The sequence below is a fragment of the Gopherus flavomarginatus genome, chromosome 7 (assembly GCF_025201925.1).
Source record: "Gopherus flavomarginatus isolate rGopFla2 chromosome 7, rGopFla2.mat.asm, whole genome shotgun sequence".
Classification (NCBI taxonomy): domain Eukaryota; kingdom Metazoa; phylum Chordata; order Testudines; family Testudinidae; genus Gopherus; species Gopherus flavomarginatus.
The window spans coordinates 1,531,427-1,559,207 of NC_066623.1; the positions used below are offsets into that span (position 1 = coordinate 1,531,427).

At 65.4% G+C, this 27,781-nt stretch overlaps 1 protein-coding gene across 1 annotated transcript; it reads right to left on the minus strand.

Moving 5' to 3' along the window:
- Nucleotides 1–2,456: 2,456 nt before the first annotated feature.
- On the minus strand, nt 2,457–27,421 carry CDHR2 (cadherin related family member 2). Its single transcript, XM_050961761.1, has 31 exons — nt 27,367–27,421; nt 26,862–26,927; nt 25,081–25,220; nt 24,349–24,402; nt 23,398–23,487; nt 22,530–22,619; nt 21,216–21,341; nt 20,727–20,867; nt 20,154–20,229; nt 18,453–18,559; nt 17,365–17,595; nt 16,640–16,795; nt 15,635–15,799; nt 15,413–15,474; nt 13,997–14,240; nt 13,399–13,638; nt 12,619–12,688; nt 11,120–11,731; nt 10,217–10,288; nt 9,835–9,884; nt 9,574–9,725; nt 8,910–9,012; nt 7,919–8,007; nt 6,496–6,579; nt 6,098–6,175; nt 5,839–5,899; nt 4,823–4,947; nt 4,498–4,611; nt 3,566–3,646; nt 3,334–3,382; nt 2,457–2,810 (listed from the first exon to the last, which is right to left on the minus strand). Exons 1-31 carry the CDS (start codon nt 27,410–27,412, stop codon nt 2,640–2,642), a joined length of 3,945 nt encoding a protein of 1,314 aa, XP_050817718.1. The 5' UTR covers nt 27,413–27,421; the 3' UTR covers nt 2,457–2,639.
- Nucleotides 27,422–27,781: the final 360 nt, after the last annotated feature.

The window sequence follows — 27,781 nt, forward strand, 5'->3', positions numbered from 1 at the left end:
CCTGCCTGGGCAGGGGGAGAGGGCACTGCTTTGCCCTGCAGGAGGTTCTTGGGCACTGGGGTGCAGCTGCAGGGTCGCTTGGAGGCAGGTGCCTGCTGTGTCTCTCTCACCCAGGGGCACCTGCTCAGGCCATAGCCCAGCACCCAAGGTGCCACCTGCTCTGCCAGGCCATGCTGCAAAGCCGGATGGTAGCAATTGAAGTAGGTGTCAATCATGTGACTTTCCCAGCCAATCAGCCTGCAGGATATCCTGTCCTGCCCCCTACCCAGGTAATGTCTGTGTCCCATGTCCACAAGGACCCACCTGGGCCCTTGGGCACCAGCTCTGCGCCGGGGGGAGGAGCCCATCACGTTCTTGCCTCTCCAGCCAATCAGCACATGGTGATCACTCACTGGGCTGAAGTACACCTTTTCAGCCAATCAGTGTACAGGATTCCCAGGGAGATGATTGGCCAATGAGGGAGCACTTGATCCCCACAGAACAGTCCTGACTGGCTGGGGAGACGCCGATTGTAGCTCCCACTGGCTGCAGCATTGGCCCAAGTAGCTGGGGGGCAGAAGGGAGATGACCCCCCCCGGACCCTGGTGCACCCCATGGTGCCACCTGCCTGTGCTGGCTTCAATGCTCAGTGATCCAGACGTGTGCCCACGCTGCCAGGCAGAGCCTGCCAGGACCCAGCTGCTCAGGGCAGCGTTCCCAGAGCCATGTGGCTGAGGGGCAAGTTCACCCCGTTACAAGCACATTAACAAACCCCAAGTGCAAAGGGGAGCCGGGGGCAGACATTGCTTCCCTGCACGTAGCCTGGCCAGAGCACAGGTGCCTGGTGGCCCTGCTGGGGGGTAGGCACGGTGGGATAGGTGATGGCAGTGGGGCACTGGAAGGGGGTCAGGTGTGTGTGGAGCATGGCACAGAGCTGGCCCAAGCCACTGGAGTCCCTTGCTGGTCATGCACACACTCCCCCCTGCAGCCCCCCACCCTTGCTGTCCCACTGCCTCCAGCCTATGCCATGGCCTGGCACTGCTCATCATGCTACAGGCAGGGGCGTTCAGTGGTGGCCACACCTGGCACAGGGGGCTTGCAAAGCGGCAAGCCAAGTGGGCTGGCACACAGTGGCACCTGCTCTGTGATGCCTCAGCCAGCAGCACAGGGGCACTGGGCCATGGCACCCAGTCCCATGCCTGACCTGTGCCCCCCACAGCAGAACGCCACCCGCTCGTCCCCGAGTGCCTTGCAGCCACGTGGGCAGGTCTGCAACATGCCCCTGGCGTAACAGCACCCAGACAGGGCTGGGGGGAAGGGGAGGCATGTGCGCTTCCAGGAGGGGAGGGTCTCCACAGTCTGCCTGCAGATCCAGAGGCGTTGGCTAGAGACATGGCACAGCTGGCCTGCCCGCCTGGCGTGCTGGTCTCCGGACAGCGTTGGTGTGCCACAGCGATCACAAGGACTGAGCCAGGACAGGCGGCTGCTGGGACTTGGCCATTTACTTCTTCTTTTTCCTTGTTTTTTTGGGTAAAACTTGTGAACTTGGATGTTGGGTAATAAAACCTGGAAAACCTGCTCTGGAGGCCTTCCTTCCCCTGAGGGGGGAGCACTGCCTTTCCTGGGTGCGGGGGGCATCAGGCACCGCTCCAGGAAGCCAGCACGTTGCAACGGTGCCTGGCTTGGGGTTGTCTCATCCCCAGTGGCCCCTGGGAGAAACGCTTCCCGCCTCCCTGGGGCACGGCCTGTTTGGCTGACACTGCTCAGGCGCCTTTGGACACTGGAAAGTCTTTTAGCCGGCTTTGCAAATGCCCAGGGCCCCCCATGCGCCCCCTGCATGCCCATCCCCAGTGTGTGCCCTCACCCCACTGCACACCCGTGAGCCCTGCCTTGCCCAGCCCCAGTGGAAACCCGTGTGTGCCTCTCCCTCAGCAGCCCCTTCCCTGCAGTGGGGGGGGGTGGTGGGAATTAGGGCAGCAATCCCGTGCATTGCACTTGGGCCAGGCTACCAAGCCTCTGTGCCAAAGTGTCACCAGGGAGCCCAGCAGTCGAGGCGGGTTCTGCCAGAGGCATGGGCTGCAGTGGCTGAGCGCTGCAGCAGGCCACACAGGCCTGGGCCAGGTATCAGGCTGTGCCAAGGGCAGAGGGAAGAGCCAGCCCAGCATGTGCCAGGGTTTCTCCCTTCTCAGCCCAGTCACTCCTTGCTGTACACAGCCCAGGAGGATGCCCCAAGCCAGGGCCCAGCAGGCTCCAGTTCCTGGCCTGTGCCTTGTCCTCCATTGCCCCACGCTGACCCCCAGGCACTGTCTCTAGCAGGGAGAGGCAGCTACACATATCCCAATGCCACCACTGCCCATGCTGGATCACCCCGCTCCCCACAGCCCTGCCCTGCTTCCCAAAGTCCCCTGCTAAGAGCCGCCAGCCACGCGAGCAAGGGGCCCAGACACCTCTGAGCCGGGCTGAGGGGATTCCGACAGTCCTGGGGGCTGTGTGAGGCCCCCCCCACACGGGAAGGGGGACTGCCAGCCCCAGGCTGGGCAGGTTTATTGGCAGGGACGGGCCATTACAGAGCCAGCAGGTCGCTCCAGCTCTCCGTGGGGATCTGCCACACAAGTCCCGCTACGCTGTGGCTGCTCCTCCCCAGCACCAGCCGGGGGCTCTCACAGGTCCGTGGTGTCCAGGCAGGGGTTGCTGAAGGTGAAGGTTGCCCTGTTGGGCTCTCCCAGTCGCCGAGCTGGCTCGCTAGCCAGAGACGTGCGGTGGGCCTGCAGGGCGGCCGTCAGGGGCTCCTCACAGCCGCCCAGCTGCGCTGGAGCTGCCGCCCGGCCCAGCTGGGGAAGGAGAGCGACAGGGAGTCGTGCGGCCACAGTGCACCCAGCAGAACTGCCCCGTGCCAGCCGCAAGCTGGACCCACGGCTATGGCATCCTCAGGGACTGCACCGTGGGGTGCCAGGCTGTGAGCGAACGGAAGTGCCAGCCCCTGGGGTGCCCCTCCCCTCCCTAGTCAGCTGGGGTCCTGGCTCCACCGAGCAGGCCAGTGTCTGACAGTTTCCGGGACTGTTAATTACCCCCACATGGTGCTGGCTGCCCCCCAGTCCTGGGCTCCCATCTCCACCTCCCCCTCAACCTCCACCCCCAGATGTGCCAGAGCGACGGTGCCACCAGGCCAGGCCACAACGTTGGCGCCAAAGCCAGGGAGCTGCCATGGCCACTGCCCACGGCTGGCACGGCGCATGGTGGAGGCAGAGCTAATGCATGGCCAGAGCGGGGCAGAGAGCTCCCACGGGGCAGAGCGCACTGCCACGCAGGCCATGCCTGCCACAGGAGACGTGGGCGTGGGGGCTGCTCACTCACCTGCAGCTCCACCGGGTTCTCCACCATGTTTTCGTCCAGCGAGTTCAGGCTGCGGGGGAGGGAGCAGCACAGATTAGCCAGGGTGCCGCTGGGCTGGGCAGTGCCCGTCCGGTCAGAGCACCCGCCTGCGGGGCTGAGGGGACACTGAGGGCACAGGGCGGGCCCCTAGGCTGGTCCCCATGAGGGCAGGGGCACCACAACCCAGCCCCCTAAGGACACATTCCAGTCCCACCTGGCGGCGTCGGCATTGGAGTCCTCGTCAAAGCCCAGGTCTGAAGGGGCGTCCAGCGTGAGATTGAGTATGGGGTTAGCCCTGGGGAGAGAACAACCAGGGGTGAGCAACACAACAACAGCACGGCCATACTCACCACAACCACAACACAACCACAGCCAGCACAACACAACAGCACAGCCACACTCACCATAACCACGACACAACCACAGCCAGTACAACACAACAGCACGGCCACACTCACCACAACCACAACACAACCACAGCCAGCACAACACAACAGCACAGCCACACTCACCACAACCACAACACAATCATAGCCAGCACAACAGCACAGCCACACTCACGACAACCAAAACACAACCACAGCCAGCACAACACAACAACACGGCCACACTCACCACAACCACGACACAACCACAGCCAGCACAATACAACAACAGCACACTCACCACAACCACGACACAACCACAGCCAGCACAACACAACAGCACACTCACCACAACCACAACACAATCATAGCACAACAGCACAGCCACACTCACCACAACCAAAACACAACCATAGCCAGCACAACACAACAGTTCACTCACCACAACCACAACACAATCATAGCCAGCACAACAGCACAGCCACACTCACCACAACCAAAACACAACCACAGCCAGCACAACACAACAGCACGGCCACACTCACCACAACCACGACACAACCACAGCCAGCACAACAGCACAGCCCTATGGCACTGCCACCCCCTCTCTGCTTCCCAGCGACCAGTGCTGGGGCATGTCACATCTCTGCCTCCACCCCCTGGAGCTCCCCTGGCCAGGCTGCAGCCCCAGCTCCCAGGGATGGGTGCCCAGGCAGGTCCCCCCTCCTGCCGGCCAGGCTGCAGCCCCAGGCAGGTCCCCACTCCCGCTGGCCAGGCTCACCCCTCAGCGTTGTATTTGTTTGTCCCGGGGATGGCTGGCCCCTGCTGGGCCACGCTGGCTGTCAGTGTGGATGCCACCCTCAGTGCTTTCATGGCCTTCAGCTTCCTCCTGTAGCTGCAAAAGCAAACAGTGGGTGGGGTGAGCGACGGGCGTGGCGCTGAGGGCAGTGCTGGCTGGGGCAGGACCCGGGGACAGGTTGGCACGTGGCACGATGTGGCATGGCAGTGGTACAGGACAGCACGGGCAGGAGCAGCAGAAGGAGGTATGGGGTGGGACAGGCAGGTGTCGGCGGGGCTGGGGGCCGAGCAGGTGGGGGCTCTCATACCTCCGGCTGGTGGCCAGCAAGGCCAGCGTCATGATGAGGAGCAGCAGCACCAGGCCCCCAACCAGCCCCGCGATGATGCCAACCAGCTCGTTCTCCTTACTGGGCTCCACCACTGTCCCGGGGCCCTGAGTATACAGACACGTCACCCCCTGCACCAGGATCCCACTGATGCATAGGCTGTGCCACCCCCGCAACCCCAGAGGGGGATCCAGCCAGCAGCCTGGTCACTGCTGAGGTGCTGGGGGGTTGCAGTGTTAGAGGGACTCTTCTGTCACAGGGCAGTGCTGCCCAGAGTGTCCTGCAGCGTGCCCGCCTCCAGCCGGCCTCCTTCAGCTCCCCAGGAATCCATGCCAGCTGCAAAGACTCTGCGATACCCTCCCTGGGGCCAGTTAATAGCAAAACCCCAGTGCAAATAGCCCATACCAGCCCCTTCCTCACCCCAGGGCACTGCCCTTAGCCCATCAACATGGTGTGCACCACGCGCCAACGTCCTCCACCCAGCCCTGTCCTATGCCACTGCCAGGTCAGCCATCCCAGCCCTTCCGGCACAGTGCACCCCCACTCCTCCTGGCTGGACCCCCATCTCTCTGTTGGGAGCTCGTCCTCCCCAGGGGAGCATCCCTCGTCCCCGGTCCCCTGGTCCTGTCCAACACGCAGCCTCCCCTGCCATCAGCTTCCTCGGGCCGTCTGCTCCGGCTCTCTGAGGGGGTCAGCCAGCAAACCTCTCGCTGCTCCTCTGCCCTCAGCCTTTCCTTGGGACACCCCCCCACCCCGCAGTGCCCCAGGCCCTAGTAGCTCCAGCTGACCCAGGCTGTCGCCAGGCTCCCCTAGGTACCCGGCCCCGACGCCCCCTCCAAACCCCGCAAGGAGGCGGCTGAGACAACGTGCTGCTTTCAGCCATGGCCCTAAGGGGGCAGGTTCCCCCACGCCCTGCCCTGCCCTTCCTCCGGGAGGAGACAGCACGTCCCAACCCGGCTGGCTCCTGCGCCCGCCTGCCCCGGCTCCGCCACACTCACGATAATGGTCAGTCCCAGCTGGATCAGCTCGCTCAGTGCCTGAGAGTTGCTCTGGACCAATCTGTTGAGGACACACCCCAGATGTGAACCCGACTCATGCTGCCCCAGACGGCCCTTGCTTGGGCATCCCACCCACGGTACCCCCTAGGCCCCTGCCCAGGCCCCTCCCAGGCAGCCCTCTGCACACACCCGCTGCTCACAGCACACCCCCCACACAGACAGCCCTCTGCCTGCCCCCCTGCCAGCTAACCCCACTCACATGCTGAGTTCGTTCACCCCCAGGGCCGTCCCGTTGCTGTACACGAAGTACGCCTCCATCACGGACTTCTCCTGGGCCCTGCAGGATGTGAGCCGGGAACGCGTCAATGCCAGCCCCAGAGTCTGTCCCTGCCACAGCCCAGAGGTGCCATCCCACACCCATGGCCCCCAAGCTGGCTCCCTGCTCGTCCTGACTGCAGACACAGGGCCCAGGCCCAGCAGTCGCCAAGTACCCGGCCTTCGCCTGCCTTGTCGTCATCCCCTGCCAGAGCTACCCCCCACCAACCTCCCCCTCCCCATCAGCCTGCGCCACCCCTCTCCCAGGATCCTGCCCTGGCCCCATGGCCTTGGCCACCCCCACCCAGCCTGTGCCCTGCCCCCTTCCCACGCCTCGGGTACCTGGACGATCTGGACTGCGATGCATCTGCTGCAGACTGGATCACTGCCACGTAGACCGTCGCCCTGGTCGCCATCGTCAGAGCCCTGGAGCGAGCAGGGGGGAGCTTGGTACATGGGCTGTGCCCCACGCCCGCAGCCCTAGAGAGCCCCAGTCTAGCTGCCTCAGCCCTCCACTCGCAGGCCCAGGGGTGGGTAGACACGTGCCACTTGCCAGAGCCAGGTGGGGGCATCTGGTTCTCCCCTCCAACGTCACGGGTCAAAGCTGGTCCCGAGCGGGAGCACACCTGGGCACATGGTGCCCCAGGGGCCTTCCCCACTAGCCAGCAGCACCAGGCGGCTTGGGCATTCAAGGCCCTGCCGGTGCGGCCCGTGGCCCAAGCAGCAAGGGGGTGGGGAGCTGCAGGGCTGATGGGAAGGTGGGACTGGAATAGTAGGGAGAGGTGGGCACTGAGCCTGCCACAGGGTCCTGGGCACCAATGGTCCCCTTTGGGGTGCACAGCTGTAGAACTGATAAATGAAACTGTTTTTAATTGTTCACTTTATTAATGTAACTTCTGTTCACTATTCACTATACTTGCCTACACTGTAACTTCTGTTCCATATTGTAATTCAAACTCCATTTTAAAACACTCACTCCATTTTGTAAAAGCTTCCTCCAACCTTCATTTCTGCAAACCCTGCTGTAATCTTATTAGTTTAGTTTAGATGTGTAAATGAGGTATGTGTGGATGACAGAATCAACCTCCAGCCCCAGCCTGTCCTGATGAGATAAGTTCAAATACCAACGGCTAAAGACCTAGACAACAGCCCTAAACAAAGTAAGAAGCATCCACCCTAAAAAGAAAAGGACAACAGAAAAACAGAGGGAAGATCAAAGCCAGGTCCCAGGCTGACAGTCACGCCTGCAATTGACGGGTAATCAAGCAAACCCAGAGGCGGCGTGACACAGCAAGACCTAGGAACTTTGAATCCAAACTAAACTCCTATAAAAAAGGAAGGGTGAGATGAGAAACTTTGGGTAACGTTCTGCTATCAACATCAAGGAGCATCGGTGCACACCCGACAGAGACCCGGCTCCTCCTCGTGCTCAGCTTTCCTGGCCAGTTAGCTGCCACGAGCTCCGATCCCAAGCTGCAAACTCAAACTGCAATCAGGACTGGTAACTATCCAGCAGCTGCAGAACATTTTGGTGTGTGTGTGTGTGTGTGAGTGTATGTGTATAAGCATTAAGGTATTTGCTAATAGTTACGGATTAATAATAAATGTGGCATCTTTGTCTTGACCCCTAAAACGATCCTGTGTAAGTTTCTGGGACAACACAGCACCGTGGGCAAATCCCCACCAGGTGACTCTGCAGACGCAGGGCAGGACATGTCAGCCCTGCAGGCTGCCCCACCCCGTCTGTGCCCAGGGACCCCCTCACGCTTTGATCTTGTCCGAGTTCTCCTGCACTTCATTCACGGAGGTTGAGAAGACCAGCTGGACCCGGTAGCTCTGGTCCACGGTGAAGATCTGCAGTGGGGGGAGGGAGAGCCGGGAGGTGAGCCAGGCCGGGTGTGGGCACAGTGCCGTGCCCAGTGTAGAACTGATAAATGAAATTGTTTTTAATTGTTCACTTTATTAATGTAACTTCTGTTCACCATCCATTACACTTGTCTATATTGTAACGTCTGTTCACTGTCTGCCATATTGTAATTCAAACCCCATTTTAAAACGCTCACTCCATTTTGTAAAAGCTTCCTCCAACCTTCAATTCTGCAAACCCTGCTGTAATCTTATTACTTTAGTTTAGCTGTGTGACTGAGGTGTGTATGGATGATGGAATCAACCTCCAGCCCCAGCCTGTCCTGATGAAATAGAGTTCAAACCCCACCGGCTGAAGATGTAGACAAGAGCCCTAACAAAGTAAGCAGAGTCCACCCTAGAAAGAAAAGGTGCAATAGAAGAAAGATCAAAGCCAGGTCCCAGGCTGAAAGTCAGGCCTGCAATTGACGGGTGATCAATCACCAAACCCAGACGCCGCGTGACACAGCAAGACCTACAGACTCTGGATTCAAACTAAAGCCTACAAAAAGGATGGGTGAGATGGGAGACTTTGCAGGGTAACATTCTGCTGCCAACATGGCAGGACATCGGTGCAGGCCCAACAGAGACCCAGCTTGTCCTTGTGACCGGCTTTCCTGGCCAGTTACCGCCACGAGCTACAAACCCAAGCTGCAAAATAAAGCCACGAACTCAAGCTATGTCCAGGACTGGTAACTATGCATAGGAAATAAGATATTAGTTATTGGTCATAAATCAAATTGTTATCATAATAAATGTGGCATCTTTGTCTTGCCCCCTGAAAAGATCCTGTGTAGTTTTGTCTGTAGAACACCAGCGCTGGCCGCAGAGAGGGCCGGGAGTGTACTCACGTCCAGCACAGCCGAGGAGTTGAGCGACTGTGTCCCGCTGTCCTTGGCCTCCACCGTCACCTGGTACCGGCCCTTTAACGACCCATCCAGGTTGCTTGCAACTCTGTCAGGACAGCAGGGCGTTCAGACGCTCCCCACCCAACCCAGCTACCTGCCCGCTGCCCCCCAGGCCCAGCTACGCCTGCCCCACTGCCCCCCAGGCCCAGCTCTCTCCCTGCCCCACTGCCCTCCAAACCCAGCTACCCCTGCCCCACTGTCCCCCAGGTCCAGCTCTTTCCTTGCCCTGCTGCCCCCCAATCCCAGCTACCTGCCCGCTGGCCCCCAGGCCCAGCTACGCCTGCCCCACTGCCCTCCAAACCCAGCTACCCCTGTCCTGCTGGCCCCCAGGCCCAGCTACGCCTGCCCCACTTCCCCCTAGGCCCAGCTACCCCTGCCCCACTGCCCCCTAGGCCCAGCTCTTTCCTTGCCCTGCTGCCCCCCCAAACCCAGCTACCTGCCCACTGCCCCCCAGGCCCAGCTACCCCTGCCCCACTGCCCCCTAGGCCCAGCTCTTTCCTTGCCCTGCTGCCCCCCCAAACCCAGCTACCCGCCCGTTGGCCCCCAGGCCCAGATACGCCTGCCCCACTGCCCCCCAGGCCCAGCTCTCTCCCTGCCCTGGCGTTACTGGATGCTGCCGACATAGAGGTCCCCCTCAGCCGTCGTCGCCACCTTGAAGACACTGGTGAGGGTGTGGGAGGGCCCGTTGTCCTGGAGGAATAGGACTTTGGAGATGCTGAAGGTGATGGCTCCGCGTGGCCCCGAGTCGGCGTCTCTGGCCTGCAACAGGAGACTGGGCATGTCATGGCCCCACCGGCACAAACCCCTCCTCCGGGCTGCACCCCGCAAGCCCCCAAGGGCAGCTGCCCTGGACCCACAGCCTCCTCACCTTGACCACAGCCACCGGCAGATCCACGGGGGAGACCTCAGGGACCACAACTGCGAAGGAGACAGGAAGACGGCTCAGTAGCGGCCAGCGCTCAGCTCGGCTCACAATGGCACATGGCAGCTGGCAGCTGCAGCCACCCTCTGCTGGAGCCCACTGGGCAGCCCTGAGCTGGGCAAAACCGGGCACCTGCCAAGCTCACAGGGCTCCTGTGCCACCACTCACATCCAGGGGCTGTAAGTGACGGGAACCGACTGCTGCACGGTGGGCGCCTCACCCCTGCCCCCAAAACTCAGGGCCCTGCCAGCGCTCAGGAGGCCTCGCTGGCTGGGCACAGTGACTCGGCCTCACACCCACGCAGGGCCGCCCCAGCCCGCAGTCTCACCAAAGGTGTCGTTGATGCGCAGGAACTCCGGGCTGTTGTCGTTCACGTCACTGATCAGGATCCTCAGCGTTGCTGCGAAGGACACGGAAGCGAGAGCCCTCGTCACAGATCAGGGTCTCTGCAGCACCCCCAGGCACCAGGCACATCTCCCAGCCCCACCCCACAGGACCTTCAAAACCTTCCTCCGTTCATGTGCACCGATCGCTGCTGCTGCAGCCAGGGCAGCCTGGATCACCCCCCTCAGCCAGCACCCTACCCCCCAGACCGCCCCCTGCTGGGCGGGGCCAGGGCCAGAGTACCCGGGATCACCCCCCTCAGCCAGCACCCCACCCCCCAGACCGACCCCTGCTGGGCGGGGCCAGGGCCAGAGTACCCGGGATCACCCCCCTCAGCCAGCACCGCACCCCCCAGAGCGCCCCCTGCTGGGCGGGGCCAGGGCCAGAGGACCCGGGATCACCCCCCTCAGCCGGCACCACACCCCCCAGAGCGCCCCCTGCTGGGCGGGGCCAGGGCCAGAGGACCCGGGATCACCCCCCTCAGCCGGCACCGCACTCCCCACAGTGCCCCCTGCACTGCACCCCCTAGACCGCCCCCTGCCAGCACCGCACTCCCCAGAGCACCCCCTGCTGGGCGAGGCCAGGGTACCCGGGATCAACCCCTCAGCCAGCACCCCACCCCCCAGTGCCCCCCTGCTGGGCGAGGCCAGGGCCACAGTACCCGGGATCACCCCCCTCAGCCAGCACCGCACCCCCCAGAGCGCCCCCTGCTGGGCGGGGCCAGGGTACCCGGGATTAACCCCTCAGCCAGCACCCCACCCCCCAGAGCGCCCCCTGCTGGGCGAGGCTGGGACAGCCAGCGTCACGAGGGGGGCACCGGGAGGTGAGGTCGTGGGGCCAGCCCCACCGTTGTTGCTGTAGCGGTTGCCCTCTTCGGTGTGTGTGTCCTCCACGCGCAGGGTGATGGTTGCCAAGTCGCACACCTCGTAGTCGATCTGCGAGCTGTTGAGGAAGACGGAGCCGTTGGGCTCCAGGTAGAACCAGTCCTGGCACACGTGGCCCACGGCCCCCGCGCCCTTGTAACAAGCCAGGCCCAGCTCCTGGAAGTGCAGCAAGTGGTTGGTGTCCAGGTCGGAGGCCTGCAGGGTGGTGAGCAGCCCTGGCTGGGCGTCCTCGGCCACGCTCACGTCCTGCAGCGAGGCTGGCACCAGGGTGGGTGGCTCGTCGTTCACGTCCAGCACCAGCACCTGCACCGTGGTGGGCACCACGTTGAGGGCATCGCCAGTGCCCGTGTTCTCCGCCTGCACCGTCAGGTTGAAGTACGCCGGACTGAGCCGGTCGTAGTCCAGCGCCACGTCGGGGTCCAGGGACAGGTTGCCCTGGTACTGCCCCGGGCCCAGGCGGATGGAGCGCAGCAGGAAGCTGCTGGACCCGCTGCCGCTGACCAACTGGAAGGAGATTCGGTGATGGACCTCGGTCTGGTCCGCGTCCTCCGCCTCCACGCTGCCGACGAAGGCGCCTGGGGACGGGAAACCAGTGAGTGGCACCCTGCCCTGCCGCTGGACTGACCGCGCCCCCAGGTGCCCCCTGGTGCCCCCTGCCCTGCCGTGGAACTGACTGCGCCCCCCAGTGCCTCCTGCCCACCCCTGCTCTACCGTGGGACTGACCACGCCCCCCAGTGCCCCCTGCCCACCCCTGCTCTACCGTGGGACTGACCACGCCCCAGTGCCCCCTGCCCACCCCTGCTCTGCCATGGAACTGACCACGCCCCCCAGTGCCTTCTGCCCACCCCTGCTCTACCGTGGGACTGACCACGCCCCAGTGCCTTCTGCCCACCCCTGCCCTGCCATTGGACTGACCATGCCCCCAGTGCCTCCTGCCCACCCCTGCCATGGGACTGACCATGCCCCCAGTGCCTCCTGCCCACCCCTGCCCTGCCGTGGAACTGACTGCACCCCCCAGTGCCTTCTGCCCACTCCTGCCCTGTCGTGGGACTGACCATGCCCCCGGTGCCCCCTGCCCACCCCTGCCCTCCCTCTGGACTGACTGCACCCTCCGGTGCCCCCTGCCCACCCCTGCCCTGCCGTGGGACTGACCACGCCCCCCAGTGCCCCCTGCCCATCCCTGCCCTGTCGTGGGACTGACCACACCCACTCTGCCCCCTGCCCACCCCAGCCCTCCCGCTGGACTGACTGCGCCCCTGGTGCCCCCTGCCCACCCCTACCCTGCTGCTGTCCTGCCTACGCTCCGCACTGCCCCCTGCCCACCCCCCACCTCACCCCACCCCACCACTGGACTGACAGTGCCCCCTGGCTCCCCATTCAGTCAGCCCTGCCCAGACCCCATTGGCCGATTGCTGGGATTCAATGCGCCCCAGAAGTGCGCAGCCGCAGGCGGCCCCCGTACCTGCCAGGCCCTCCCGCACAGAGAACGTGAAGGGTTCGTTGAGGAACACGGGCGCGTTGTCGTTCACGTCCTGCAGAGAGAAACCCAGGCCACTAGTCTGGGCCCAGCACGGTGCCCAGCTGGGCGAGGGGCAAACGTGTGCCGGCACTCAGCCCTGGGGCTGGGAAGGGGGAGCAGCTTCCAGCCCAGTGCGGGGCCCTGAAATATTCTCACAGCTCCCCTTCCCCAGGAGAAAGATTTGGGACAGGAGCCCTCCGCACCCCACTCCAGCACAGCCAGGAACCCCTCCCCAGCCTGCTGCCCCCCCAGCACAGCCAGGAGCCCCGCCCTCCCCAGCCTGCTGCCCCCCCAGCACAGCCAGGAGCCCCACTCCCCAGCCTGCTGCCCCGCCAGCACAGCCTGGAGCCCCGCCCCTCTCCTAGCCTGCTGCCCCCCCAGCACAGCCAGGAGCTTCTCCCCTCAGTCTGCTGCCCCCCCAGCACAGTCAAAAGCCCTGCCTCCCCCAGCCCAGCCAGGAGCCCCACCCCCCCGAGCCTACTGGCCCCCCAGCACAGCCAGGAGCCCTGCCTCTCCCAGCCTGGCCCTCCCCAGCACAGCCAGGAGCCCCTCCCCCCCAGCCTGCTGCTCCCCCAGCACAGCCAGGAGCCCCTCCCCCCCAGCCTGCTGCTCCCCCAGCACAGCCAGGAGCCCCCCCTCAGCCTGCTGCCCCCCCAGCACAGCCTGGAGCCCCGCTCCTCTCCCAGCCTGCTGCCCCCCCAGCACAGCCGGTAGCCAGGTTACCTCCACCATGATGGTGACGTTGACGAGGGAGCTGAGCTGTGGCACGCCCAGGTCGTGCACCCGCACGGTCACCACCACCTTCCCCTGCAGCGCCTGCTCCATGGCCTCGCGGTCCAGCACCCCCACGCTGCGCAGCACCCCCGTGGCGGGGTCGATGGTGAAGTTGGTACTGAAGGCCCCAGGCTCCAGCTGGAAGCGCAGGCGACTGTTGTTGGTGCCGGGCTCGTCGTTGTCAAAGGCCTGGAAGCGAGGCCGCCGGAGGGATCAGTCAGACTCAGGGACTCACCACAGAGCTCCCCCCGCCCACCCCACAAGCCCAGCAGCTCACGGTGCCTCATGCCTTGGAACCTGTCACCATCTCACCCACCCAGCCCTGGCGTTGTTACAGAGCCAGGGAACCCTGACCCTTGGCTCCAGCGGGCGTGAGGGGCCAGGGGGCTCCCCACAGCCCCGGGAAAGCCCCAGCACCCCCCATTAAAGGAGCCTCATTAGACGGCCCCAGGGTGCAGCCAAAGGGGCTGGCTGGAAGGTGCCAAGGGCCGGCTAGTCCCCTGGAAAAATGGGGCAAGGGCATCTGCCCCCTAGGGCTCAGCCCCACCTGGATCTGGACGCTGATGTTCTCCTGTTCCTCGTTGACGAAGATGTTGTAGGAACTGCTGATGACTGGGGCATTGTCGTTGACGTCCTGCAGGATGATCTCGAGGTAGGTGGAGCCGGTCATGTTCCCCCCGTCCACAGCCTGCAGGGTGACGTAATAGACCGAGCGGGTCTCGCGGTCCAGCAAGCTGCCATTCCGCACCAGCACCTCCCCACTGCTGGCGTTCACCGCAAAGATGTCCAGGCTGCGGGACATAGAGTGACCAGGTGTCCAGTTTTCAACCAGAACAGGGACCCTGGCGGCTCCGATCAGCACCACTGTCCGAGCCATTAAAAGTCCAGTCAGCGGCGCTGCGGGGCTAAGGCAGGCTAGTCCCTACGTGTCCTGGCTCTGCGATGAGCCCCGGAAGTGGCCAGCAAGTCCGGCTCCTAGACAGGGGGGCCACAGGGCTCTGCACGCTGCCCCCACCCCGAGCACCAGCTCCGCAGCCAATGGGAGCTGCAGGGGCAGTGCCTGTGGGAGAGAGCAGTGTGCAGAGCCACCTGCCGCGACTCCGCCTAGGAGCCGGACCTTCTGGGGTGCAGCGTGGTGAGAGGACAGGCAGGCAGCCTGCCTTACCCCGCTGCACCACTGACCGGGACCCACCAGAGGTAAGCCTGTGCCCCAACCCCGAGCCCCAAACCTCTGCCCCATCCCTGAACCCCCCCAAACCTGGAGCCCCCTCTTGCACCCCAAATCCCTCATTCCAGGCCCCACCTCAAAGCCTGCATCCCCAGCTGGAGCCCTCACCCCATCCCACACCTCGATCCCCTGCCCCAGCCCTGTGAAAGTGAGGGTGGGGGACAGTGAGCCACCAAGGGAGGGAGAATGTAGTGCACGGGGGCGGGGCCTCGGGGAAGGGGCGGGGCTAGGGTGTTGGGTTTTGTGCGATTAGAAAGTTGGCGACTCTAATGGGATGGACCGACAGACAGACCTGTCCATAGGCACCGACTCTGCCTCCCCTCCACCTCTGCCTCCTCCGCGAGTGCGCCGCGCGTCCTGCGTCTCCCCCACCGCAACAGAGCTGACTGGCGGGGCGGGTGGGGGGAGGGGAGACGTGGCGTGCTGGGGGAAGAGGCGGGGCCGGGTGGGCGTTTGGGGAAGGGATCCAATAGGAGCAGGGAGGGGGCAGAGTTAGGGTGGGGACTTTGGGGATGGGATTGAAATGGGGGCAGGGCCAGGGGCGGGGAAAGGGGCAGGGGGGCACGGGCACCCACCAGTGCCGAGAAAGTTGGCACCGATGGACCCATCCGTTCCTGGCACGCCGAGCTGGAGGCAGGTGGGGTCCCTGGGCACCGCCGGGCACAGTCCCACCAGCACCTCCAGAGCCCAGCCAGGACCTTCCCGTGGCAGTGAAGGGAGCAGCAGGGTACGTACATGCTCTCGGGCAGCAGCCTGTAGGTGATCCTGCCAAAGTTGGCGCTGTCCGGGTCAGTGGCCTGCAAAAGCCAGAAGGGCCCGTTGGTCACAGCAGCACCAGGGACGAGCCTCTGAGGGGCTGTCAGGGGGGCCTGGGCCCCAGCCAGGGCCCCCAGTGCCTGCCACAACCCCACCCCCTGCAGGTGCCCCACAGTGCCACTGCCCCGTGGGCTCCCTCACCGTGATGACAGAGATGACAGTGCCCACTGGGCTGTTCTCTGGCACCTGCAGCCAGTACACGCTCTGCCCGAACTCGGGGCTGTGGTCATTGATGTCAAACAGCTGGATGGTCACTGTGGCGATGGAGCAGCAGTTGCCGGGGTTCCCAGTGTCGTTGGCAACGATCTGCAGCATGGGGAAGGGACCACGTCACCCCCAAGCCCACGTCATAGGTGCCAACTCAATGGGTGCTCCGGGGCTCTGCACCCACTGGCAGCTTCCTGCCCCCTCCGCCTCCACTCTGCCTCGCCTCCTCCCCCGAGCGTGCCGTTGGGTCCTGCTTCTCCCCCTTCCCTCCCAGTGCTTGCACCCCTGGGGGGAGGAGGGGGAACGCCACGGCCTTGGGTGAGGAGGCAGGGCTGGGGCGGGGATTTGGGGAGAGGTCCAAGAAGGGCAGGGAGGGGTGGAGTTGGGGGAGGGATTTGGGGGCAGGAGTGGAGTCGGGATGGGGCAAGGCAGGGCCGAGGGTGGGCACGAGCACCCACCAGTGCCAAAAAAAGGTGGTGCCTGTGAACTGCATCCCCGCCCCAAAACCTATTGAGCACCCCCCATACTCGGTGGAAGGAACCGTGTCTGCCCCGTCTCCCCCATCTCCCTGCTGACCCCACAAGCCATCTTTGGGGCTGCCTGTCGCTGAGCTCAGGGGAATAAGGCTGGAGCTGCCCTGCCCACGCTGGGGGCCCGCCCGACCCACAGAGCAGGGATGGCTCCCCTACTGCAGCGACGCAGGGCCGGCGCCCTGGGGCTCTGGGCTCTGCAGCTCGGCCCAATGTTGCCAGGCGCAAAGGAGGATTGTCGGGCAGCCCCGAGGGGGTGGGGCGGCACCTCCCCACCTGCCCAGCCCAACGGGACACAGCCCCCCTGCAGCGCTCAGCATAGGCACGCTGGAGACGGCAGCTGGCTGGGCCCAACGCTCGCCCAGACTGGCTCCGGGGCCTGTTCCTCTGCACCCTCCAGGGCTCTCACCTCTACTATCATCACATGAACCTGCTCGTAATCCACGGTGCTGGGGTCCTTCACCAGGACCTGCACCTCCCCCGTGCCCGTGATCCTTGTGGGCGAGACGGAGAAGGAGGCAGCATCTGGGCCCTGCAGCTGCAGCTCAAAGGTGCCATTGGAGCCCTGCCCGGGAGAGAGGAGGGCGAGAAACTCAGCAGCTGGGGGCCTGCTCCACACCGGCCAGACCTCACATGGGAGCAACTGGGTCAGGCACAGGTCCCAATCCTGACCCCCAGCCCCTGCTACCCCAGCCCTGCCGATCCCTCTGATCCTGACCCCCAGCCCCCGCTCTTCAGCCCTGCCGATCCCTCCGATCCTGGCCCCAGCCCCCGCTCCTCAGCCCTGCCGATCCCTCTGATCCTGACCCCCAGCCCTGCTGATGACCCTAATCCTGACCCTTTGTCCCCACTACCCCAGCCCTGCTGATGACCCCAATCCTGATCCCCAGCCCTGCCGGTGGCCCCGATCCTGATCCCCAGCTCCCGCTGTCCCAGTCCAGCCGATCCCCCAATCCTGAGCCCCAGCCCCCAATATCCCAGCCCGGCTGATCCCCCCAATCCTGATCCCCAGCCCTGCCAGTGGCCCCGATCCTGATCCCCAGCCCCCGCTCTCCCAGCCCGGCCGATGCCCCTCAATCCCACCCCACAGGGTGGTGGATGCCCAGGGGCAGGGAGCAGCCCAGCAGCATCCACCTTGTCAGGGTCGTGGGCCACAATGTGGAGGCCACCCACGGGCACCCTGGCAGAGGAATGCTCCTCAAGGGAGCCCCCGAAGCTGCTCTGAGGGCTGGCAGTGAAGTTGCAGGCGAGGAGCTCGCAGTCGTAGAACTGGGGCGTGTTGTCGTTGACATCGGTCACCTGGACGGTCACCGTGGTGCTGGCCTGAGCCACCTGCCCGTAGATGTCCAGCTTCTCCTCCTGCACCTGGGGGCAGAGAGGACGGGCCAGGTCAGACAGGGGCAGCAGAGGGATGAGGGGTCAGGGGAAGGGAGGATGGGATGGGTCAGACGGGGCCTGGGGCATTGGCACTGGCAGCTGTGGGGCCAGGTGCACTGGGAGGGATGGGTCAGGCTGGGAGCCAGGGGCACCGGAGGGGGACGGGTCAGGCTGGGGGCCAGGGACATGGGGAGGGGGGGGATGGGTCAGGTGGGAGGCCAGGGACTCCGGAGAGGGATGGGTCAGGCTGGGGGCCAGGGGCACCAGGGGGGATGGGTCAGGTGGGGGGCCAGGGGCACTGGAGGGGGATGGGTCAGGCTGGGGACCAGGGGGGATGGGTCAGGCTGGAGGCCAGGGGCACGGGGGGTCGGAGGGATGGGTCAGGTGGGAGGTCAGGGGCACCAGAGGTCGATGGGTCAGGTGGGGGACCAGGGACACCGAGGGGGGGACGGGTCAGGCTAGGGGCCAGGGGCACGGGGGATGAGGGGGATGGGTCAGGTGGGAGGGCAGGGACGTGGGGGGTGGGGGGATGGATCAGGTGGGGGGCCAGGGACATGAGGGTGGGGGGGATGGGTCAGGTGGGGGGCTGGGGCACCGGGGGGGATGGGTCAGGCTGGGGGCCAGGGACATGGGGGGTGGGGGGATGGGTCAGGTAGGGGGCCAGGGACATGAGGCTGGGGGGGATGGGTCATCTGGGAGGCCAGGGACATGGGGGGTGGGCGGGATGGGTCAGGTGGGAGGCCAGGGACATGGGGGTGGGGGGGATGGGTCAGGTGGGAGGCCAGGGACACTGGGGTAGGAGAGGGGTTGGGGGGGCAGGGCTCTCACGGCTGCCTCCTACTCACCAGCACCTCTAGCAGCACCTCCTCGCTGGGCAGCTGCTCTCTGTCCAGGGCACTGCGCACCGTAATGGTGCCCGTGGCGAGGTCGATAGCAAACGGCACGCCAGCACCTGGGCAGGTGGGTGGAGGAGAGCTGAGGGCTGGGTGCCCATTGGCCATGCGGGCTGGGGAACGGGGCACGGGGGGGTGTCGCCAGCCGGGACTGGCCAGAGCCACTTGCCAGACACGGCCCCAGCACTCAGGGACCTTTCCCTGGGGCATGGCACCCACTGAGTCCATGGAGGCCCCAGCACCTTCCGACCCGGCTCCACAGCCCTGAGCTGGGCAGGGGGCTGGAGAACAAGGCCCCCCGACCCAGGCGGCTCCCTGCTCCAGGCGCGTGGGTCCCAGTGCTACTGGGGTTTGGCTCAGCTTCCCCTGCTGTGACGGAGGGTGGGATGCTGGTACCCAGCGGGCCAGGGCAGGACACCCAGGGCGGGAAGCCGGGCCCAGCCCCGGAGCAGGAGACGCTGCAGGGCGGGTTCGCTGGGTCTCCAAATCTCCCGCCAGGGCCTCCCCTCGCACCAGCCTGGGAGCCTGGCCTGGTTTAGCACCCTTGGGTCTCTGATCAGCTGAACTAGGCCCCCAGCCTAATGGTGCCCAGCAGCTCTCCCACCGCTCAGGAGCCACCCAGCCCCTGGCACAGAGAGAGGGGACGTGGCCCCTCACTGCTGCACACAGCTGGGCCTTTGCTAATGCCCGAACGGCCATCCTGCCCTCACCCCCAACCCAGCCCCTCGGAGTGACTGCCCCAGCCCCCCAACTCAGCCCCTCGGAGAGGCTGCCCCAGCCCCCCAACCTGCCTCCCAACTCAGCCCCTCGGAGTGGCTGCCCCAGCCCCCCAACCTGCCCCCCAACTCAGCCCCTTGAAGTGACTGCCCCAGCCCCCCAACCCAGCCCCTCGGAGTGACTGCCCCAGCCCCCCAACCTGCCCCCCAACCCAGCACCTCGGAGAGGCTGCCCCAGCCCCCCAACCTGCCCCCCAACTCAGCCCTCGGAGTGACTGCCCCAGCCCCCCAACCTGCCCCCCAACTCAGCCCCTCGGAGTGGCTGCCCCAGCCCCCCAACCTGCCCCCCAACCCAGCCCCTTGAAGTGACTGCCCCAGCCCCCCAACCCAGCCCCTCGGAGAGGCTGCCCCAGCCCCCCAACCTGCCCCCCAACTCAGCCCCTCGGAGTGACTGCTCCAGCCCCCCAACGTGCCCTCCAACTCAGTCCCTTGAAGTGACTCCCCCAGACCCCCAACCTGCTCCCCAACTCAGCCCCTCGGAGTGACTGCCCCAGACCCCTAACCTGCCCCCCCAACTCAGCCCCTCAGAGTGGCTACCCCAGCCCCCCAACCTGCCCCCCAACTCAGCCCCTTGAAATGACTGCCCCAGCCCCTCAACCTGCCCCCCAACTCAGCCCCTCGGAGTGACTGCCCCAGCCCGCCAACCTGTCCCCCAACTCAGCCCCTTGGAGTCACTGCCCCAGCCCCCCAACGTGCCCCACAACTCAGCCCCTCAGAGTGGCTGCCTCAGCCCCCCAACCTGCCCCCCCAAACTCACCTCTTGGGGTGACTCCCCCCATACACCCCTAATTCCCACATGTGTTGGCATGAGTGCCCCCAGAGAGGGAGCCGAAGGGAGCCCTGGCCTGCCCCATCCCTGCCCCCCAGCATCACTCACTCAGGAGGCTGTAGTTGAGGGCGTAGTTCACGCCCTTGTCTCTGTCGATGGCCGACACGGTCAGCACTGAGGTCCCCTGGAATGAGGAGCCTGGTGAGGGGGGGCTCGCTGTACGTCCCATGCCAGCTTTGCTACCACCATCCTCTGCCCAGCTCACCCCCTCCCCACAGCCAGGGCTGTGCTCGGCGGAGGGGGTCTCAGCCTGGGCCCCAGGGAGTTGAATGGCGGTTTCAGGGTGTCCCCACTCGGCACAGGACCCGCTAGCAGGAGCACCCCCAAGGGGGCCAGCGTGAGACCCCAGGCCCCTGCCCCCTCCACCCCCCCGCAGCCCAAGCGAGCCCCTAGCTGCAGGATCCTCGCAGACACCCTGGCTCCCCACAGCATCCTTGGGCCCATGGGCCCCACCTGCCTAGGGCAGACAAGAGTCGCTGACACCTGCCAATCAAGGGCAGCGCCAAGGGGGACCCCCTGACATCACTGTGCTCCATGGCAACAGGCGGTGATGTCATGAGCGCCCAGGCTCTGGCCGGAGGGGAGGGCACTGGGGCGGAGCAGGTGGCAGGCACCCCTTACCAGGGGGCAGTTCTCGGGCACCGACCCCACGTAGGGCTCGTTCAGGAACTGCGGGGCCAGGTCAGGCTTGTCCTCCACGTTCACGGACAGGTAGGCGATGGAGCTCAGGTAGATGCAGTCCGTCAGGCAGCCCACGTTGTCCTGGGGAGCAGAGACCCCGTGAGATCCCAGTGCTGGCAGCCCCCCCTGCACCCCACCCCATTCCCTCCAGCCCCCCAATGGGCTGCCCCGCCGTCCTGGGAAGCAGAGACCCCGTGAGATCCCAGTGCCCACAGGCCCCCCCTGCACCCCACCCCTATTCCCTCCAGCCCCCTCATGGGCTGCCGGCCGTCCTGGGGAGCAGAGACCCCGTGAGATCCCAGTGCCTGCAGGCCCCTCCTCACACCTCCACCCCTATTCCCTCCAGCTCCCCCACGGGCTGCCCGCCGTCCTGGGGAGCAGATACCCCGTGAGATCCCAGTGCCTGCAGCGCCCCCGCAGCTGGCCCACCGTGGCATTGATCTGGAGCTGGTAGTAGGTGCTCTGGTTGTTGTAGCTCAGGGAGCCGTTCAGCCCGACTGTCCCGTTCTGCAGCACGTAGAACAGCTGGTGATTCTTGGCACCGTCGGGGGTCACCTGGGGATGGGGAGCAGGAGGGTGGCTGGGTGTGAGCCAAGCACACAGACCCATCCACCCCCCCCACAGAGCTCCATGGGACTTGTTGAGGGAGGGATGGAGACAGAGGACCCTTGAAAAGAGGGGAGTCACTCCCTATCCACAGAGCCCCAACCCTGCCACAGCCAGTCGGAGCCCCCTGCACCCCGTGCCGTTTCCAGCAGCTCCCCGGGCTGCCCCCCAAGCTCTGCCAACAGCCCCTGCCAGGCAGTGGGTGCCAGCTGCCTGACCCTGGCCAAGGCGGGGCCAGGCAGAGCCAAGCCACGTGTTCTCCAGACTCCTGGGCTTTCCAGGGCTCTGCACAGCTCCTCCGTGGGAGTCCTGCCCTGCATCCTCTCCAGCCACAGCCCCCCCGCCCCCTCCAGCCACAGCCCCCCACAGCCCTGCCCCCAGTGCCTGCTACAGAACAGCTCCAAGAACCTTCACGCCCCTAAGTCTCCCCCCTAGCCCGCTGCCCCCCCATCCGCTGCCCTCCGCATGCCTCATCTCTCGACCCCCCACGGGCCACCTGCCCCTCCACCGCCCCATCTCAGTGCTGCCCCCCAGCATGTGGCTTGAGGCCAGCATGGCCCAATGCTGCTCTCTAGCGGCTGCCAGCGGAGTTGGCAGCGCTCGGCTGGGGAGTCTCACTGGTCTGGGTTGCCTGGACCTGGCCTGGGGGCTGGCGGGACCGGGGCAGACGCCCGCGCTAGGGGCTGCCAGAGGATGGGGTGAGCCGGGTAGTGAGAGCGAAGCTGGTTGTCACATTCGCTGGGCAGCAACTCCCTGGGGGGAGGCCTCGGACCAGACCCTTGTTCCTCCCACTAACAGGGTCCCCGAGACCCACTCCACGCTGGGCACCCCAAGCAGAGTCCTGTCCCTGCCCCCTGTCGCCCAGCTGAAGTGCCTGGGGCCGGAGGAGTGGGGCGCCGTCACTGCCCTATATTGGGGGAGGGTCACGTTTCAGCTCGCAGAGGGACCCCCTGTGACATTATGAGTGTAATATAATACTCATAATACTCCCCGGCCCCGCGCCAGACCCAGCCAAACCATCTCCCCGCCCCGGCCCCGCGCCAGGCCCAGCCCAACCATCTCCCCGCCCCGGCCCCGCGCCGGGCCCAGCCCAACCATCTCCCCGCCCCGGCCCCACAGAGGCATCCCCAGACTCACCGACATGATCTCATACCGCACTCTGCCGGCGTTGCCCGAGTCGGCGTCCGTGGCCAGCACTCGGTAGATAGTGCTGCCTATTGGCGTGGTCTGAAACACAGGGGACAGGTGGGGCTAGCTGGGAGGTGCCTGTAGGTCTGGGGCAGCACCTGGCAGCCAGGAAGTTGGCGCACAGCCCTGGACACCCCCAGGGGACAGAGCTGGGTCCTCGCAGCAGCAGCTCTGGGGGCCTCTCAAGGGGTGGGATGCCCCCCCCAGGGGATCAGGGTATTGTGCCCGGAGCTGCCACGTCTGGGGGAACCCGAGACGCTGGGGACCTTTCGCCTCATGTGCCACAGCCCTGGCATTTCCCCACTTGGAGCGCACTGGCAGCCACTGCCCTCACTTCGACCCGAGGTCGCCAGCCCAGCGAGCCCGCAGGTCCCTGCCAGCATGCGCTGCTCCATCACCATGCCAGAGGCCATGCCAGGCTGCCTGCTGGGACCCGCCCAGCGCCCTGCAGAGGAGAGCGGCTGCCCGTCCTGTTCTGTCCCAGCATGGGGCAGCCAGTGTCAGATGTGTTGGCTCCTCAGGGTGGGGCCGGCTCCTCGGGGAGTGAATGGCTCCTTGCGGGGGGGCTGGCTCCTCCAAGGGGGCCTGCTCCTTGGGGGGGCCCGACTCCTCCGGGGGGGGCTGGATCAGAGAGCTGAGGCTCCGTCCCATGAGAGGCTGGGTGGCTGAGGAAAAGACGGGCCAGGCTCTGCTGCGCTGCCCCATGGGAGGCTGCCCCGGCCAGCGGAGGAGCAGTGCCAAGGCGTGGGCCCCAGGTCGCGTGGGGAGGCTGCGGGGTCACCGTGAGGGTCAGGGAAGGCCTGGCTGGGCTTGATACCTCCGGCAGGTCGGTGATGTAGGGCTGGTTCTGGAAGATGGGGGCATTGTCGTTCCAGTCCTGTACAATGATGGTCAGCTTCCCCGAGACCTGCAGGAGCAGAGGTGCCGGCTCAGGGACAGGGGCTTGGGGCCCCGGCCCAGCCGCGACGGGCACTGCTCTGGGCACACCAAGGCGCAGCGTCTCAGGCTCCAGACACTGCACGGATCCAGCCAGCCCCCGCAGACACCAGGAGTCACCAGCTTATGCCAGGGCTGGATTAGACCTGGCCACACCAGCTGCTGCCACTTCTGTCCCCGAAGAGCTGTCAGCACAATGCACCGGCCCCTGGGTGCATAACCTGCCCGCTCCCCATGCACCCACACGCAGACCTGCTGCCCCATCCCACCCCAGGTATGGACCTGTCAGCCCCCATCCTCCCCGCTTCCCCAGGCATGGACCGGCCAGCCCCAGGCCCTGCCCTGCTCCCCCAGTTATGGACCTGCCAGCCCCAGGCCCTGCCCCGCTCCCCCGGGCATGGACCCGCCAGCACCAGGCCCTGCCCCACTCCCCCAGGCATGGACCCGGCAGCCCCACCCTGCCCCACTGCCCCAGGCACGGCCCCCACCAGCCCCCGCCCTGCCCCGCTCCGCCAGGTATGGACCCGCCAGTCCCCGCCCTGACCCGCTTCTCCAGGCACAGCCCCCCTGCCAGCACCCACCCTGCCCTGCTCCCCCAGGTTTGGACCCACCAGCCCCCACCCTGCCCCACTGCCCCAGGCACGGCCCCCGCCAGCCCCCGTGCTGCCCCACTCCTCCAGGCACAGCCCCCCCGCCAGCCCTCACCCTGCCCCGCTCCCCCAGGTATGGACCCGCCAACCCCTGCCCTGCCCCACTCCTCCAGGCATGGACCCGCCAGCCCCCACCCTGCCCCGCTCCCCCAGGCACAGCCCCTCCCTGCCCACTCCCTCACCTCAGTGTTGATCTGGTCTGTCACTGTGATGGTGACGCTGAGTTTGGCTTTCACCTGGAAGGAAACACAAGAGGGGGGCTTTGCTCAAGGGATGCCCCAGCCCCCTCCTTCCCCATTCCCACTGACTTGCCCCATATTGCACGTCGAAGCCTCACAAGGCAGCTCCTTGGGACCAAAGCGAGCTGCGCTCCCCAGAGGTCCCCTCCCCACAGGTGTGGGGGGAAGCATTTCTGGAGGGGACAAGGGAATGCAGTGCCCCTCACTCCCGACCCGCAACCCCCAGTAACCCCAGCCTGGGACTCCTTTCCCGTCTGCTCCCTTTAATGTGGAGGGGCTGTAGCATCAGCTCCCCAAACCCTGCCAGCCCCTGCCCACATCCCAGTGCTCCCCGGGGAGCTGCTCTGAGGCTCCCTCCAGCACCCCGCTCAGAGGGCAGAGGCTGGGGAGTGTCCTGGGGCTCCACCAGGGAGCTGCCCCTCCCCAGGGAGGCTCCTGGTGCCTCTGCCAAGGGCACCTTCTCCCCCGTGGGATCCGAGAGTGCCAGGCCCTGCGGGGTGGGAGTCCTATGACTGCTGCCTGGCACTGCCCGGGAGAGGGGCTGCAGGGAGCAGGCCTGGTGCCATCTGGGCTGCACAAGGGCAGAGTAGCTGTGACGGCCCCTGAGCATCCCCCGCTGCCCTGGCTCTGATCTCTATCATCTCTGTACCCAGTAGGCCCTGGCCACCCCCTCACCTCACGGTCCAGAGAGGCTGCCAGCAGCACATCACCCGTCATGGCGTTGACAGAGAAATAGTAGGCGTCCTGCCCGCTCATGCCATAGAATAACTGGTCACCATCGGCATCCACAGCCGTCAGCTGGAAGGCCCAGTCTCCTGCAGGGGGGAGGGGGAGACATCATTGCTCCCTGTGAGGAAGTGGGACTGTTCTTAATGTTTTCTCTGAATACTGTGCGGGTGCCTCAGTTTCCCCTATGCATTTCTTATCTAGGTGGTGGGAGAAGGGGGTGGGATTGTTGCAGAACCCTAGAGGGCAGATGTGATGCTGTCTGGACAGAGAATGTCTGACACTCTGTCTCCTGGCAGCTGATGGCCTGGGCCCCTCCTCTGCAAAGGTGCCAGCTGAAGGTGTTGGAGAACAAAGGGATCAGGTGATCTCCTGGCCCGGGAAAGGGACAAAGGGGGAGGGGCTGGAGAGTTTCAGTTTGGGGCTGGCTGGGGAATCGGAGGGAACCCCAAGGCTGGGGTCTAAGATCCCTACCCCCCCCAGAAGGACCTGACTAAGGGGTCCTGTTTTCTGTACCTACAAGCTCTGGTGTGGACTGTGTTCCTGTCGTCTAATAAACCTACTGCCTGGCTGAGAGTCACGGTGAATCGCAGGGAGCCGGGGGGGCAGGGCCGTGTGTTCCCCAACTCCGTGACAGCCTCATCAGCAGAGATGGAGAGATCAGTGCAGGCTGGCAGGCCCTTCCCAGGGAGAAAATCCCAGGTCCCTTGGACTGAGTGGAGAAAGGCCAGGCAAGATCCAGCGGTGGGAAGCTGAAGCCAGCTGAAGTGGGAATTTTCTCTAATGTTTTATGAGTCCTGTGTGTGCCTCAGTTTCCCCTATATTGTGCATGGCTCCGGGGGTGGGGTGGAAAGGACAGTTTGCTCTCAGGGAGGCTAAGAGACAGAGGCGGACATGTCGCTCGCTGTCTGAGCCAGGGAGGGGCACTGAAAAAAACGTGGCTGAGTCTGACTCAATCTCATTGGAGAATCTGAGACGACAATGGCAGATCCAATCGCCAGGACGCTGACCCCTCGCGCCCTGCGGCTCAGAGGGAGATGGGTCCCCCCAGCAGGCAAGCTGGGCACAGACCCCAGCTGGGGAACAAAGGCCGGGGCAGGGGGGATAACAGCTGGCTGCTGGGAAGAGTCAGGGCTCTCACGGAGAGACACAGCCCCTGACACTGGGGTTCCCTGGGGGCTGGGCTGCCTCTCTCTGGGCTCCCCGAAGGACTCCCTGTGCTGTGCCCGCTGCCTGCCCAGCCCCAGTGCTGGGGGATTGTCACTGCGAACGCTGGGCGAGGGGCATTGCCCCCTGGGGAGGGGGCACAGCGGTGTCTGGCTCAGCTGGACTCGCTGGCAGAGCTCACAGGGGGACGGGGGGCTGGAGTCCAGAGGTTCAGTCCGAGGAGGCGGTGAGGCTGCGGGGCCCCCTCAGGGGTCTGACCCACTGGAGGGGTCCTCCAGAGGCTGTTCCAAAGCTGGGACGTAGCACCCAGCCTGTACAGCCCTGACGTGTTCCAATGAGACGTAGGGCAGCTCTCCCCAGGGCGGGCAGTGGTGGGTTCTCCGTCTGCCAGCTGCACAGCCAAGAGCCAAGCAGGAGACTGGGCACCGCAGGGAGGGCTGGGGCTGGTGGCCTGGGCTGTCAGGAACTCAGCCGAGGCAGGGGTGGTGCTGTCTGGCCTGAACCCCATGACTGATTCTCTGCAGCACCCCGGCCTGGCCCCGCCGCCTCTGCATCGCACTCACCCACGGTCAGGTTCTCGAACACATAGGCGATAGTGATGTTGAACCTCGGGGCCGTATTCCCTGAAACTGCAAGGGAGACGTTTGCCCAGCATTAGCCCCTGCGCTGAGCTGTTCAGAGCTCCCCTCGCCCTGCTGCCGGGGCACTGCCCGCCCCAGGGGGTGCCAGCCCAGTCCCTGGCGTGGCACTCCCTGAGCAACTGGCTTTGAGCTGCTCCCCATGCTGCTGGGACGCCAAGCAGTACCCAGACTCCAGAGACCTCTGGAGTGGGCAGGTTGGGTCCTTAGGGGTTAGTGCTTGGCCCCCTGCCCACCGGAGGGCACTCAGTTCCCACTGCTGGCAGCTGCTCCGGGTCGCCTGCCATGGGAGCAGGCACTTGCCCTGGGGAACCCGACCCTCAGTGCCCAGCCCCAGGGGAATGACAGCCCTCTGCCTCACCCCACTCCATCCTCGCCCCCCCAGGTGTGCCCTGCCCCCCTCCCGCCAGCCAGGGAGTGAAATCCTTACCCGCCACCAAGAGCAAGGGGAGCAGCAGCAGCGGGCGCCAGGCCATCCTGCCAAGGGGACCTGCTGGGACATCGCGGGGGGGCAGAGCTTCAGCGAGAGCTCCCTGCTCCTCACACCCTCTTGCTGGGCGTCTCCCCCCCACCCCTCCCCTGGAACAGCCTCTCCTGGCCCCAAGGGCTGAACTGGAGCTCTGGGGACATGACCCCACCCCCGCTCCGCCAGATCCCCGGGGCAGTTCACATGCCAGAGCCCCTGGGTGGTGCCACTAGCAGGGCCAGAGAGTGGGCAGGGGATGGGCACCCGGAGGGGGCAATGCAGTGCAGGGGGGATCCCAGGCAGCTGAGTCTCCAACGCCCAGCACGCCCTGCGCCTCTGGGACTCCATGCGGCTCTCACGGTGCTGGGGCGAGTGAGCC